The sequence below is a fragment of the Lepidochelys olivacea genome (assembly GCF_965140295.1).
Source record: "Lepidochelys olivacea isolate rLepOli2 genome assembly, chromosome: 14".
NCBI classification, from domain to species: Eukaryota; Metazoa; Chordata; order Testudines; family Cheloniidae; genus Lepidochelys; species Lepidochelys olivacea.
This window is the reverse complement of record NC_140424.1, coordinates 36001085-36015683: the sequence shown is the minus strand read 5'-3', so window position 1 is coordinate 36015683 and position 14599 is coordinate 36001085. Positions and strand designations below refer to the sequence as shown.

The following is a 14599-nucleotide window of genomic DNA, read 5'->3' as shown; positions in this document are numbered from 1 at the left end:
CTGAAAGGCTGGTTTATTGTTTGGGGAGGTGGGTACCGGGACAGAGATGGGTTGGGAATGGCACAGGGGTGTAGTTGGGCTGCAGGCAGAGAGGTGGGACGCGGGTTTAACTTTTGACTTCCTTGCTTTGGATTAGAGGGTAATAAAGTAGAATGTAGTTTAGCAAAACTCAGTGTGTCTGGAGTCGTTCATAAAGAACAGGAGGGAGAGGGAGGGTGTGTGTGGTGGAAGGGGAGTGTTGGAAGACAGAAGGAAGTGTATTTGTCTTTGCTGCATCCATCTGTGGTGAGAGCCCAAACAATAATATCCAGCTCTTACTTAGCGCTTCTCATCCGCAGATCTCAAAGCATTTTACAAAGGTGGTCGTCAGTGGGAATTTTCTGTAATATTTTTATGAATCCTAGGCATACCTCAGTTTCCCTTGGTACGCTGCACTGCAACCCCATGAGTGCAAAAGGGTTAACGCTGCTCCTGGAACAGTGCGGGAGATGGGTGTGTGGCACCTCGCTGTCTAGGGGGAATAACTGGGTCACTGAGGAACTGATTGAAACAGACCCAGATCAACAGAGGATGCAGCAAGACAAAGTGAGACCCCCAAGGACTGAACAATCAATGCCTAACAGGAAATCCAAGCAGGCAGGACATGTGAACTGGACTAAGAGTTGCCCTTTTGGAGGGACACAGGAACTGTGAGCTGGGCAGACAAAGAGGAGGGGGAGACAGGGAGGGAGTCCATCACAGCTTGGCTCATGGCACTCGCTTGGCCAGGATGGACTGGCATAATTTCTGCCTCTCTCTGCTGCCCCGAGGCCTTTCAGATCTGGTGTGTCAGGTGACTAATAAATGGTTCCCTTGTTTAGGAAAGGCTGCTTGCATCTCTGCAGGACTCTCTGAGAGCCTGGTGCCCTGAAGGGCTGCCGTACAAGCCTCCCGCAAGAATCTGGCTCCGCTGGATTTGCGGGTAGAGAGAGACAGGGATCACTACTGCCTAAGACTCCGTCTTGGAGACTGAGGGCCTGCCCTCTGGGTCCTAGGCACTGAAGGGGGTCACTCCCCAAAGACTGGTGATGGTTGGGGGGCGGGAGTGTAGACCAGACCTTGTGACTCCATGACAGTATCATTATCCCTCTTGTACACATGGGGAAACCGAGGCACAACAGAGCAACCTGCCGGAGGTTACCTAGCAGGCCTGGGGAAAAGCCAACAATAGACCCCAGCTCTCCAGAGTCACCAATAGTGGATTAGCCACTGGGCCAACGGGGCCCATCCGCAGGGGCCCCAGCCAATGGGGGGCACCTGGAAAAATGGGCAACCACATCACCCTGACCTGCTCTCCGCCCACCCGCCGTTCCTGCCAGGGAGCAGGGCAAGCCCCCGTGCCCCAATCTCATTTCCCTGGGGGGGATGGGACCCCACTTGTTCTGGCCCAGGGCCCCACAAACCCCTAATCGGCCTCTGAGAGTCACAGTCCAGTGCTCTATGCCCTAGGCCACCAATGGTGGGAGTAAGTATAGGGAGTCTGTCTTCCATAGCACCAGCTGGAAGCATTCAAAACAAGCAGGAAAGAATGCCATTTTTAAAAATCCCAGGGTTTTAAAGACATTTTTTTCTTCCCCTTCTGGTCTCTGAGCCCTTGGGTTATGCATGTGGGTCATGGTCTCAAGCTTTTTTCTGCAATCACAGAAGCTAGCAACTTACTTAAAAAGATTTTCCTACAGATTTTCCAGGAGCTGGGCACATACCTCGAGACTCTTAAAATGGGGAGAGTGGGCAACCTTGCTGTGCATAAGATAAGTGGATTTTCAAAAGTGCCTCGAATTTTGCTCATCAACCCCTCTCGCCACATGCCCACTTTGCTGCCGAGCCCAGCCCCTGCCAGCTGCTGTGCATAGCTGCTGTTGGGCTGTGCAAAAGTGGGTACAAGGAGCCAGGTGTGCAAGAGAATTTCAGCTGCAAAGGAATCGGGCAGGTTTAGTCCCATGTTTATGCAGTGTCTAGATTTCATCCTAATTCCATTTTGACTGGAAACACTGCAGCTGGGAGGCTAGAGCCCCCTTCTATCCACCTCTGAGAAAAGAGACCCCTGGGGATGTTGATGGACAAGAGCTCGTCCCTCCTGTTGTTACACAGCTGTGGGCGCCCTGAATGCCACCTCCTTTCCAGGTCAGAGTAGGGGGGAGATGTTGGGGGGGGGGCAATGATTTTTTTTTTGTGAGGGGGGGTGCTGGTGCTGAATGATTTTTGGTAGGGTGTTTGAAGAGGGGAACTGGAGCCAATGGGTTGCTATGGCAGGGGTGTGAGGGTGATGCCCCCACAACCTCTGCCTGATGGAGTGACCTGACCTCCTCCCAGCCCCCTGTCTGTGCTCTGGTTGTGGAGCAGGAAAGAGGGGGAGGGTGGCAGGACAGCCAGGGAAGGGGGCTGTTCCCCTGGGAAGGGAGGGCCTTATATGCCAGTACTGGTAGACTAGCACTTAGTACAGCGAGGGGAGGGCTCCCTTAGGGCAGCTAATTAGCAAAGCCAAAAAACTTTCCCAGGTGCAGAACTTGGGGGGGGGGGGTATGTTTTGCTGGCCCATCATCTGCCTGCCTGTAAGGTGGTGGGACTTCTCACATGGTGTCTGTGCAGCCCCTGGAATCACAGGGGGCCTGATCTCAGTTGGGGTCTCTCAGGGCTACCATTATGCACTGTAGCACCTAAGAGCCCCATCCATGGCGTAGGACACCATTGTGCCAGGTGCTGTACAAACACAGAACAAAAATATTGTCCCTGCCCCGCGGGGCTTACAATCTATAACAACAACAAAGGGGTGTGAGTAGGGGAGGCCTCAGAGCCAAATTATTTCCGGGGTGTGTGGGGAGGGGGGAGACAGAACAGGAGCCAAATTATATGGGGAGGAGGGATGTGAACCAAATGATTTTGGGGGGGGGGGACTAATGGGAAAGGGAGACAGGAGCCAAAATGGGGGTGGGGTGGAACAGGAACCAAATGTGTTTTAGGGTGTGTGTGTGGATTTTGGGGTGCCACAGCAATGCCACAACCTGACCAGGGAAGGATGCTGCAGAAATGCTTTAACTTTGCAGAAAAAAATGTTTCTTTGAAGGAACACAAACCCCAGCTCTTTAGTGGAGAAAATCACCCTCCCCACAGACCACTTCTTAGCTAAAGAGAAGAAAAGATAAACCAGCTTCAGGTAGGACACTGCCAAAGCCGACCACATGGCATGAGACAGTATGGCTTGCTCTGGCTAGTTGTTGGCTGGTGGGCCTCTGTGCTCACAGCGACCGGAGTTCTCTACCACAAGACAGAAGCCCTGGAGAACATTAGCTTAATGGGGTTGTTCGGAAGATGATTGGCTTGAAGCCTGCAGCACCGACTTAGCAGCCTTGGCTAAGAACTCCATGGTCTATTCGGTGGTGGCAGATGGGAGCTTGGACATAAAACTCAGCCAGCAGCATCCATCTGTGGCTGCAGCCGGGGCTTTGTGTGACAGAGATGTTGCTGGAAGTCATGCTGATATGGACAGCTCAGCAGCGGGCACCTCTGCAAACCTGGAGAAGATGCCTGCTAAAGCCCACGCTTCTCTGTGACAACTGCCTGCTCAGCTCTGCCTGTGATCAACCCTTTGATAGCTCAGCCTGTCTTAGAGAGCCACCTGCCCTGGGGAAGCTGGGCCAAAAGCAGCCATAGGATGCAGGCAGACGCCATGTGAAGGAGCGGGGCTATCTGCTGCAGACAGCTTGCAGCAGGCTCTGCTTCTGTACTATGTGATATTTGACTCAAAATATGTGCGTGCTTCTCTATAGCTCTCGTTTTAACACAAGAACACCATCTGCCTTGCAGTGAGCTCTGGAGGTCAGATAATCTCCATCGGACTCAGAACCGGATTAAGACCTACGGTGACATTTTCAAAGGTGCCATTTTCAAAAGTGACTTAGGCCCAGATTTTTAAAGGTATTCAGGAGTTGCTCTGCTCACTGCTGACCTGGAGCCTCAAAGGTAGCTCCTTTTGGGAACTAGGTGGCTAAATACCCTTTGGGGGTCCAGGCTGGCATGTGACAAAGTGGGGATTTTGGTAACATTTTTATGATCGCTATGCACGACTCAGTTTCCCTCTGTGCTCTGCATAGCTCCCTAGTGAGTGCAAATGGGTTAAAAGCTGCTCTTAGGGCAGAGCAGGAGCTGTAAGGTGTTCGTAACTGTTGGGGGGGTGGGCATGACTGGGTCCTGAAAGGAATGGCTGAAACTGACGACCTATCAGTGGAAGATCTGGGAACCCCAATGGCCAGGATGTTTGCAACCAGCACCCCAAAGGAAAGAGATTACCCCCCCACACACACACACCCACCCTTTGGCAGGGAAATGGAGCAAAGGCCCCAGCTGGAGAACAAAGGGAGCAGGTGGCTGGGATACAAGGACAAAGGGAGTGAGAGCCAGACAAGATGCCTTTGATGGCAGCGTGGCTGAAGGGAGCCTTGGACAGGCTGAACTCTGCCTCTCGCTGTGCTAGCGTAGGGAGTCTCTGATTCTGTACACCCAGGGACTAATCAATGGTGACCTTGTTTTGCAAAGGCTGTCTGGTGACTCTGGATATAATCCCTGAGAGCCCTGAAGTGGCCCAATCCAAACCTCCTGCAGAAATCTGGCTGGGTTGGATTCGCTGCAGGGAGCCATGGACAGAGACAGGGAGCGCTGGTGCCTGAAGGCCATCTTGGGGTACGTCTACCTTCCCAAGACAGACCTGCAGTGCTGAGTCTCAGAGCCTGGGTCTTGGGCTGTGGGGCTAAAAATAGCACTGTAGATGTTCAGGCTTGGGTTGCAGGCCCAGACTCTGTGAGGGTCTTGGATCCTGGGTGGGAACACCTACATGGTTATTTCAGTCCATTGACCTGGCCCCTGAGACTTGCCTTTGCAGGTTTTTCTTTGCAGTGTCAACATACCCCCTGGGGCTAGGGGCCTGCCCCTGAAGGGTCTGGCACACTAAAAGGGTCACTCCTACGGGTCTGGTTACAAGGCAAGGCATAGATCAAATCCTGTGGCTCTGTGATGCTATGTCCCACCATCAAAGGTGATTCATTGACTTTCAGTGAGACTTAAGCTCTTATGTAACTATATCACTCCTGAATCCCATAGGTACTTTCTGAAAACTTTACCCTTTGGCACTACTGGCCCTAACTCCCGTACTTAGTTGTTGTTTTTTTATAATAATAAGGTTCCTAGCCTTTGTGGTGGTTAAGCTCTAAAATGTGACCAGAGTGTAACCCCTGTGGTGATGTCTGCCTGAGTCTGCAGAGAGGCTGAGACAATTGCTCTGAGATGGGGTGGTGGGGGAGCTACCTTATCCATCCCATTTTTAACTCGGAAACTTGACTGCTCTGGGGAGCCCTGTACTGCTATTGCCAAATTGGGGGCTCTGGGTTGGACCCCTGGATGCTGCTGCCCTGCATTGTGGCTCAGCAGGGGCCCCTACAGAGAGAATCCTTTGAGTCAAGCCCAGGTGAGATCTCCACTTGCCTGAAGGCAGGGAACAGCAGACTCAGGCTGCTGAAAGAGGCGAGGCAGAGGCTTTCCATCAGCTGGCTCTTGCAGTGGTAGCTTCTGCTGCCAGCATCCCAAGTAGGGTGCGGCAGTAGTGTGGAGAAGGGCACAGGTGACATGGCTAGGACCCTGGCGACTTTTAATCTGGCCCTAATTGCAGCAATTAGGGGAGTACATTCCAGAGTTGCCAACATCTTTATCACTGGTCTCGTGATATTTGATCAGTCTAAAAGCCCCAGCTCCTGGAGTCCTGTGAAACTCTCCACAATAATTTTTTAGAGAGAGAAGTCATCATCCAGTCCCCTGTGTTGCAGAGAAAAGCTTGAACATGTTAATCCCTAAAGGCTCAGAAAGCAAATATAGAGAATCCAGAATTAATTTTTTTAAGGGTTTTTTTTAAGCCACCTGGACTTTCAGGGGCCCAACTCATGGTTTTTGAATACATGGGACTGGCAAGCTGGAGAGTTGGGGATTTTACTATAAACGCACAACACGAGTTCTATGTACCAAAGGTCACCTAGGATAGTGACACATGGCCTCACGGCATGGCTGCCTCCCCTCTGAACATGCTAAAGAACCTCAGAAAAGTCAAACATGAATCTCCTGAGTTCCACAGCCAGGAAATTCCCTCTACTGCTCCAGATCACTGTGCACCTACCTATCCTCCACCCCTTCAGAACCCCAGCGGAAAGATGTAGTCAGTAATGATTTGTGCTTACCTCGTATTTTCTCCACAGCGGAGCTCCAAGCACTTTCAAAGAAGGAGCCAGTGTCATGACTTTTTAATCCTTTAAAAGATGCTTAATTTCTTAGATCATGTCGACACGCAGAAGTTGCACTGGTTTAACTTGAATTTGGTTTAAAAGCCAATTTAAACCTGGTCTACCTTACAACATTAAATCAACCTGTGTCAACTTTGTTTTACTTGTGTCCACACCTAAATTTGCTGAATTGGTGTAAACCACCTTACTTTGGTTTAAAACTGGTTATATCAACACAGCTTGCACCTGAAAATTTGCCAGTGCAAGGTAAACCATTGTAAAACAGGTTTAAACCAACTTCAGAGTGTCCATACATAAAGCTGCATTGGTTGAATTGAATCACTTTAAAATGTCAACTTTAGCACTTGTTTACATACAAAAGTTGTACCGTTTTATCTATACCGGTGTGGACAAAGTTATGTCAGGCCTTGTCTACACTACAAATGCTTTGCCTGTACAGATATACCAGCAGACCCTCTAGTGTAGACACAGCATATGATAACAGAAGCAGGTTTTCTTTTGGCATAGTAACCCCACCTCCCCCACTGACATTAGCCACGTCAATAGGAGTGCTCTTCTGTCAGCACAGCTGTTGGTCACACCCCTGACCAACATAGTTATGCTGCCAAAACATTGTAGTATAGACCTGACCTCAGTATAAAAGTACTTATACAAGAATAGCTATACATGGAGGGAAGGGGAATAAGACCATGTCTACGCTACAAAATTAAGTTGACTACTTACGTCACCATACAGCTGCCACAGTAATTGTATCACTTGATCACTTGTATCACTTGTCTATACTTTGCTCCTTGTATTGGTGCGTGTCATCACTAGGAACCCTTGTATCAACTGTACTGTCAATACGGGGCATTGTGGGATGGGTCCTGAAAGCCAGTAACAATCAACGTAAGCAATGCTGTGTCTACACTGAGACTGCATTGACCTAACTACATCAACCTTGATTCTATGCTGCTCATGGAGATGGAATCATTGTAAGGGGGCAGTTACTTCCACGGGAGCGAAATTTAAGTGTAGACACTTCCACAGTTAGGTCAAAGTAAGCTGCCTTGTTATCTAAGTTACACCAGAATAAGGTACTTTTATATCAATAAACTAGTGCAACTCGTTCATTAGAAAAATCACACTCCAACCATGATAATTACGCTGCTATAAAAACCGTGCGTAGACAAGACCTTCATTAAACCAGTGAAACTCTGCCAGGCCTCTGAAATTTTCTGTAATTTTTTCCCCCATTTGCCGTAAAATTTTGAGACTGCAGGTATTTTAATTTTGGGAGTTTGCAGGCAAGGGGAGGGAAGGGAAGGGGATTGAAAATTGGGCCACTGAATAAAATTGGGCCTTTTATTTGGTGGTCAGAATAAAATTGGGCCACAGATTTCCAGAGGTGCTTAGGGAGTTTGGGTGCCCAGCATGAGCTGCCTGAAAGGGCCAAGCTCCTGCCCTTCAGAAAATTAGACACCTTTATGGAGTCTCAAGGTGGACACCCAAAAGCTGTTCTTTTCTATATAGGTTCTTCTATTGCGCTCATCTCCCAAGTATCTGAGCGCCTTCCAGCTGGGCACTAAGCGACTTTGGTCTCTCATACAACACCCTAGAGGAGAAGCGTGTACAGTAGAGTGTCTTGTTTTGGTAAGGATTTCTAAAACCAATATGCATGTCACTATATCCTTAAGTTCCAAATGGGAGGTCAAAGAAACCCTGCACTTGGAGTAGAAGATGTGAGGTTTAGTACTTGGGGGAGTTCAAATAGCTTGTCACTTATGAAAGGCTTGGCCTGTTAATGGGCTCCTGGTTGATAACTTTAACTGAAGAGAGAGTGCAGTCTCTCTCCCTTGCGGGAGATCCTAAATAAATATTCCACAGAAGTCCTGGGTTTGTCTGAACCAGCCCTGAGTTAATGGTACCTATTAGATCTACAACACTCCTGTTCAAATTAAACAGACTCTATTCCAATGAGTATCGTGCTGTATTTCTAATCATGCCAAGTATCCTGGAGGCTAAGGCTGGTAAAACTACATTCTATTTTATTTGCCTCCAACAGAAAGCAAGAAAAGTCACAAATAAACCATCGTCTACGACTCAGTGGTGGAGAACTAAACTCAGCACGACGCATTCCAAAAAAAAAAAAAAAATAACCAAGAACGCATCCGCAAACAGATCCCAGCTCCCGGAAGTGTCAGACGGACGTTCCTACAGGGGTTGGGAGAGGACAGGCCTCTGGGGAGCCACGCTGGGATCTGGTGACAAAAGGAACGGATTCCGTCCTCAAGGAGCTCAGTTCTGCTGGAGAAATGGCCTTGCTGCGGCCGCTGCCTGCCCAGCACGAAACCCTCATCTGCTGGCAGCTGCTCTCACAGGCAAGGGCAGGTCACAGCAGCATCTGCAGCTCCGATCCCGGTGGAGGCTTTTCTCACCCTGCGGATGTTAGCCCAGAACCTCAATGACATTTAGGCTCCTAAAATCCACTGATACCAAAGGAATAAATACCTTTGAGGGTCTGGGCCATCTTGGGTATGTTGCAGAGGGAGGGGTGTGAATGCAGCAGAGTCTCTGTTTAAATCTCCATTATCCCTACACAGGACCCCATAGCAAATGGGGGGGCGGGGGGAGATGACTAGCTGGCCTGCCAGGTTTTTTGTCTCCCTCCGTCACTGGGGGCGGGCCAGGACAGTTGATTTCTTCAGCTTCCTTCTCATCTCTGCCCAGCCTCGTCCTTTCAGAAATCAGGAGGCGCTGCCAGCCTGCCCCCACCACCACCTCCGTCACTCATCTGTAGCTCTTTAGAATTCAGGGATGGCTTCCTCTGACATTTCTTGCCTGTCCGCAGTGCAACGAGTTCACAGTTCTCAGGCTCAGCTGTCTGGTCTGCATGAGCTAACCCTGCAGTCTCCCAGTTCTGTATCCCCCCGACTGCATCTTGCATCACTGCAGGGAACAGGCAATAATTTCCTACCCTGTTCCTGTTGCTGCCTCTGGGAGGGCGACGGCGATGCTCACAGGTTAACAGCATGGGAGGCGACAGTGCCAGGATGACGCTCAGAGATCAGTGGGTGGGAGGGTGACAATATAAATGTGACACTCATAGGTAACAGGGTTTGGGGCTACAGTATAAATGTAACACTCCGAGTGGCTGAAGTGGGATTATCTGCCTACTAAGGCTTTTCCCCTCTTCCTTGGGAAGCGCCGTAGAAACCAGCTCTTCTCCATTATGCTGTGTGAATTCATCCCCATGGCACAGAGACTGAGGCAAAGACCTGTCAGCCCAGGCCCTTAGCCTCTTGTGCTCTGAGCTAGGGTCAGGCGCAGGTGGGTCTCTGTCTCTATGGGAGATTCACTCATGCTCTGAGACATCTGGAAATACCTTGCGAGGGACTACGGTTGCCACCCCTCCAAGATTGTCCTGGAGTCTCCAGGAATTAAAGATTAATTTTTAATTAAAGATTACATCATGCGATGAAACCTCCAGGAATACATCCCACCAAAACTGGCAACCCCACTGTGAGACACAGGGAATCCCAGGGCAGCTGCGCCAAGGGTCATTTATACTGCATCTGAGTGTCACGTTTATATTGTTCCCCCACTGTTAGCCTCCATGTATCACATTTATACTGCTCCCCCACCCCATTAGCCTCCATGTGTCACATTTATACTGCTCCCCCACCCCATTAGCCTCCATGTGTCACATTTATACTGCTCCCCCACCTCATTAGCCTCCATGTGTCACATTTATACTGCTCCCCCACCTCATTAGCCACCAAGTTTCACATCTGTACCATTCCTCTAGCCTGTTAGCTTCTGAGCCTCACATTTATACCATTCCCCACCACACACACGCTTTTTAGCCTCCGACTGTCATGTTTATCCTATCCCCCTTTCTCTCCCTCCACCCTGCAGCCCAGTCCGTGCATCCCCTCAGGGTTCCTCCTCCCCATGGCTCCTCTGGTGTTTGATGAGGTTGGCCCGGCGAGTGAATCCTTTCCTGCACTGGGAGCACTTATAGGGTTTGCCGCCCATGTGGGTCCGCTGGTGGATGATGAGGTCAAGAGTGAGGCCGAAGGCCCTCCCGCACTCGCTACACTTGTAGGGCCGCTTGCCCAGATGGCTGCGCTGGTGCTTGGTGAGATGTGAACTCTGGCTGAAGGATTCCCCGCACTCGGGGCATTTGAAGGGCTTTTCTCCGGTGTGGATACGCCGGTGCCGCTCCAGGTGGGAGACCCAGGCGAAGCCCTTCCCGCAGTCGCTGCACTTGTAGCTCTTCTCCGCTGCGTGGCCCTGCTGGTGGGCCAGGAAGGCGGCGTTGTCCCCGAAGCGCTTGCCGCAGTCCCCGCACTTGTAAGGCCGGTCGGGGGAGTGGGTCTTGCGGTGCTGGAGCAGGTGGGCCTTCTGGGCGAAGCGCTCCCCGCAGCTAGCGCAGGGGAAGGGGCGCTCGCCCGTGTGGACCCGCCGGTGCCGCTCCAGATGAGAGGCCCAGACGAAGCCTTTGCCGCAGTCGCCGCAGCGGTGGGCTCTCTCCCGCCGGTGGGAGCGCTGGTGCCGGGCCAGGGCCGGGCCAGCCCGGAAGCACTTCCCGCAGTCACCGCAGCGCAGGGGTTTCTTGCCCAGGTGGATCCGCTTGTGGCGGGCCAGGTCCGAGCTCTGACAGAAACTTTTCCCGCAGTGCGGGCAGCGGTAGGGGCGCTCGCCTGTATGGCTGCGCCGGTGCTTTGCCAGGTGGGAGCTCTGGCTGAAGGCCTCCCCGCACTCGGGGCATTTGAAGGGCTTTTCGCCGGTGTGGATACGCCGGTGCCGCTCCAGGTGGGAGGCCCAGACGAAGCCCTTGCCGCAGTGGCTGCACTTGTGGGGTTTGTCCGCCGCGTGGCCCTGCTGGTGGGCGGCCAGCTCGTCAGGCTGGGCAAAGCGCTTCCCGCAGTCGCCGCACTTATGGGGCCGGTCGCTGGTGTGGGTGCGGCGGTGCTGCAGCAGGTGGGAGCTCTGGCTGTAGCTTTCCCCGCACTCGGGGCAGCGGAAGGGGCGCTCGCCGGTGTGGATGCGCCGGTGCCGCTCCAGGTGCGAGGCCCAGGTGAAGCCCTTGCCGCAGTCCTGGCAGCAGAAGGGTTTGGCGCGCTCCTCGGTCGGCTTGCCCTTACGCTGCCGGCCCCCAGCCGCCCCACACTTGGAACTCTTCCTGCAGTCGCCGCAGCGAGTCTGGGCCGCGGTGCCCTTCGGCTTCCTCAGGCCTGGACCGCGCTGCGTGGCTTTGTCATGCTTCTTCCCTGGCTGGGCTTTCTTTTGTTCATCGGAGCCGGCAGGGCTCTTTTCCCACTCAGGGTTCTGAGACGTGCGTGGTTCCAGCTCCTCTGAGCCTTCCTCCTCTTCCTCCTCCTCTTCCTCCTCCTCGTTGTCGCTCACCAAACCATCAGCTGCTGGGATAAAGGGAGAGAGAGTCCAGGCATGAGTCACTCCCTGCACAGGGGTGGGGTGGGGGGGGAAAGGAACCCAGATTTCCCCAAAGAAGAGAGAGGAAGGGGTTTATTCTGCCTTCACATCCCATCTGAAGACTCCAGGGAAGGGAGCTGCTGCCAGGTATGAACCAGGACGGTTGGGGAACCATGACTGACGTCTGCCACAAATACACATCTGGAGTTAGTTGAAAAGCAACAATTATGATTTGTGAGAATTTTTTTTTAAATGCTTTTTAATTTTAATGTTGTTTAATTTCCCACACCAAAGATGTCACTGTAAGAACATGAAGTCAGGAAAGTCACAGAATTTAAGGCTAAAAAGGGACCCACCGGGACAGCTAGTCTGAAATCCCTTTCCCTCAATTTTCAGTTTTCGAAAAACCATCTGCAGTTTAAAACTTTGAGCTGTCTCTAAAAATGTTCAGTTTTCATAAATCAACCAACCGACCAACCATTTTATTGCAAAACAGTTTTTTTAAGAAAGGCAGATTATTTTGATTTTCCAGTTTTGGGATGAAAAAGTGGAAATTTTGACCAAAATGAAGATTTCCTGCAAAAATGTATGTTTTGGTGAAAACGCTCCTTTTTTTGGTCCTCCCTCTTAAAAAAAAAAAAAAAAAAGTTAATGAGCAAATTCCAACCAGCTATAGCCACAACGTCTGCTGCGGGCTACAAACCTGACCCGGGTGGGAGGAGGCAGAAGCAGGGAGCTCACGGGAATTCCAGCGGCTCTGTTGTTTGTGCCCCGTTGACCCAGGTGGATGGGCCGGGGGAGTCTGATTCACCCGGTTGCTCACCTGCGTGGGCTCCGCGGGGGCTCTCCCGTCCCTGGAAATCCCGGGCGGATGGCTCCTCCCCTCGTTCCATCCAGGAGATCAGGTCGGGTTTAGAAATCGGAAATAGTGCTCGTGGGGGAAAAACAGGTGATATCAGGGTTCATTAGGTGTCTCTACTCCAGCTCATTGCCCTCTGATTCTGCCTTTCTGGCTGCCCCTTGTCCTGGGGATCTCTTTTCTTCCCCAGCTCTTCGCTGGCTCAGCTGTTCAACAGCTGAGTCCCTCTCTCCTGGCCTGGTCTCTGTGATGTGTTCTCCTCTCTCTTTCCGATCCAGGCCTCATCTCATTTTCCTGTCCCCCAGTTCATCCTCCTGCCCCTGCCACTCACAACTTCCCTAACTCCTCTGGTCTCTTTCTCCCCTTAACTCTACTGACTCCAAGCTCACAGCCTTCAAGTCTATGCCTTCTTCTTCTACACTCGCTTACTGTCGTTCCTCTCTGTCCGTCTCCTCCAAACCTCCTGTCCTCTGGCCTATCCTCTGGTCTTTATAGCCTGCCCAGCCCTAAAAGAAGACCATACATGTTGCTGTTCTGTCCAATCAGCGGCCTTGACTGCACCAGAGAAATTTACCATGCTAAAAGCCGTTTCAACCTCCCCGCATGCTTGTAGCACGCCCTGGGTCCGCTTGCAAACGTGCTGGGTACAGTTATGACCTGGGCTATGTGAGTAAGGACTTTCCAGGGCTGAAGTCTGACCTGCATTAGTCTTCTTAGCGTATGCGCGACATGCCTTAGGGGGCATGTGACCAGGGTTCATCACCAAATTGTGCCCGTTGGTTGGATCATTAGCTTCCCCGGGCCGGGTACTGACGGGGAGGGCGATGTGAACACTGATCAACGCCCCGCCATGATGTTAGTGCTGCAGGGAAGGTAAGCTAGGCAGAACTGTCCGACTAGTCCTGCGGCTGAACCACAGCTGGTCCTATGGACACTGCGCTGGGCTGGCAGTCGGGATGCCCAGATTCTATTCCTGGGTGACCTCGGGCGAGTCACTGCCTCTGTTTTCCCTCCCACCCTTTATCTATTTGAAGTACAAACTCTTCAGGGCAGGCATCCCCACCAGCTAGGTTTGAAGGTGAGGCGAAGTACTACAGAACCCCAATCTTGGCTGGGGTCACTCCAAGTAACAAAAATAACAGCAACGTCCGTGGACTCTCCAGCTGTCGGAGAGGCTACCCAGAGGGCACTGCCGTTTGGGAGGTGAATGCAGGACAAACCTGCAGTGGTTCAGTAAGCCAGTAGACAGCTGAGATCCTTGGGATTACAGCTGTTCAGCTCGAATGGCTTCATTCTCTGGTGTAGACCAAAGGCCTTGACTGTGTCATCCTGCTCTGAGCTAGGCCGAGCCACCCTCCCCTTTTGTCCTCTGACTCCGTGGACACCTTCCTTCCCCCTGGCCTAGAGCGTGTAGACTATCAATAAATAAAGCAGATTTTGCACTAAATCTATAAATGACTCAGATTTCAGTTTGCTGCTGTTCACAGGGCTGTATTACGGACCGTTCGCAGCAGCCAAGGAGCAGCAATGTGGTCAGTAAGGAGACCCAGGTTTAATTCCTGGTTCTTCCACTTATTTTACCCCAGGCCTCCTCTGTAAAAAAAAACTGAGCTAATGATGCTCTCCTGCAAAAGCTGGGAGAGCCAACCCAGAGCTGTTTGTGATGGGAGTGGGGTCCAAGCACCTACAACCAATGTTAGCATGTCTGGGACCATGCAGGGTGCCTGAATTCTCATGCATTAGCCTGGGCAGTTTGGGGCCCTGACAGACACCATGCAGCCCGTTCCTCCTGGTTACTGAACTGGGAAACTGAAAGTATCTTTACTTTGCCTCAGATCTTCAGTTCACCACCTCAGTTTCTTCGGATTCCTCCTTTCAATCCCCATCGCCTCCTGCCTGACAGCCCTTCTTATCCCACGCCACAATCTCTTTCCTCTGGCGCCTCCCCTTTCAGGCAGGCCTCTGTTCCCCTCCATTATAGATGATTTCTCCATCTCCCCAC

The 14599-nt window shown here is 51.7% G+C and overlaps 1 protein-coding gene and 1 long non-coding RNA gene across 11 annotated transcripts in view; one reads left to right on the top strand and one right to left on the bottom strand.

The window, feature by feature from the left end:
• The first annotated feature begins 3059 nt into the window (after positions 1-3059).
• On the top strand, positions 3060-8449 carry LOC311530673. The gene is made up of 4 exons (XR_014714060.1): positions 3060-3914; positions 4573-4716; positions 7833-7952; positions 8365-8449. It is a non-coding gene; the product is annotated as an uncharacterized lncRNA (long non-coding RNA).
• The window catches only part of LOC311530554 (uncharacterized protein), a 37486-nt gene continuing 31157 nt past the window's right edge, over positions 8271-14599 (bottom strand). For 5 of the 10 annotated variants that reach the window (XM_084647316.1, XM_084647315.1, XM_084647313.1 and 2 more), the window contains 2 exons: positions 12562-12669; positions 8271-11725 (listed from right to left, as the gene is read on the bottom strand). In XM_084647316.1, the coding sequence (XP_084503442.1) occupies positions 10236-11725; positions 12562-12669 (1598 nt within the window). In that variant the 3' untranslated portion in view covers positions 8271-10235. The remainder of the gene's footprint in view (positions 11726-12561; positions 12670-14599) is intronic. The other 5 variants (XM_084647321.1, XM_084647322.1, XM_084647314.1 and 2 more) reach the window with 3 other exon arrangements.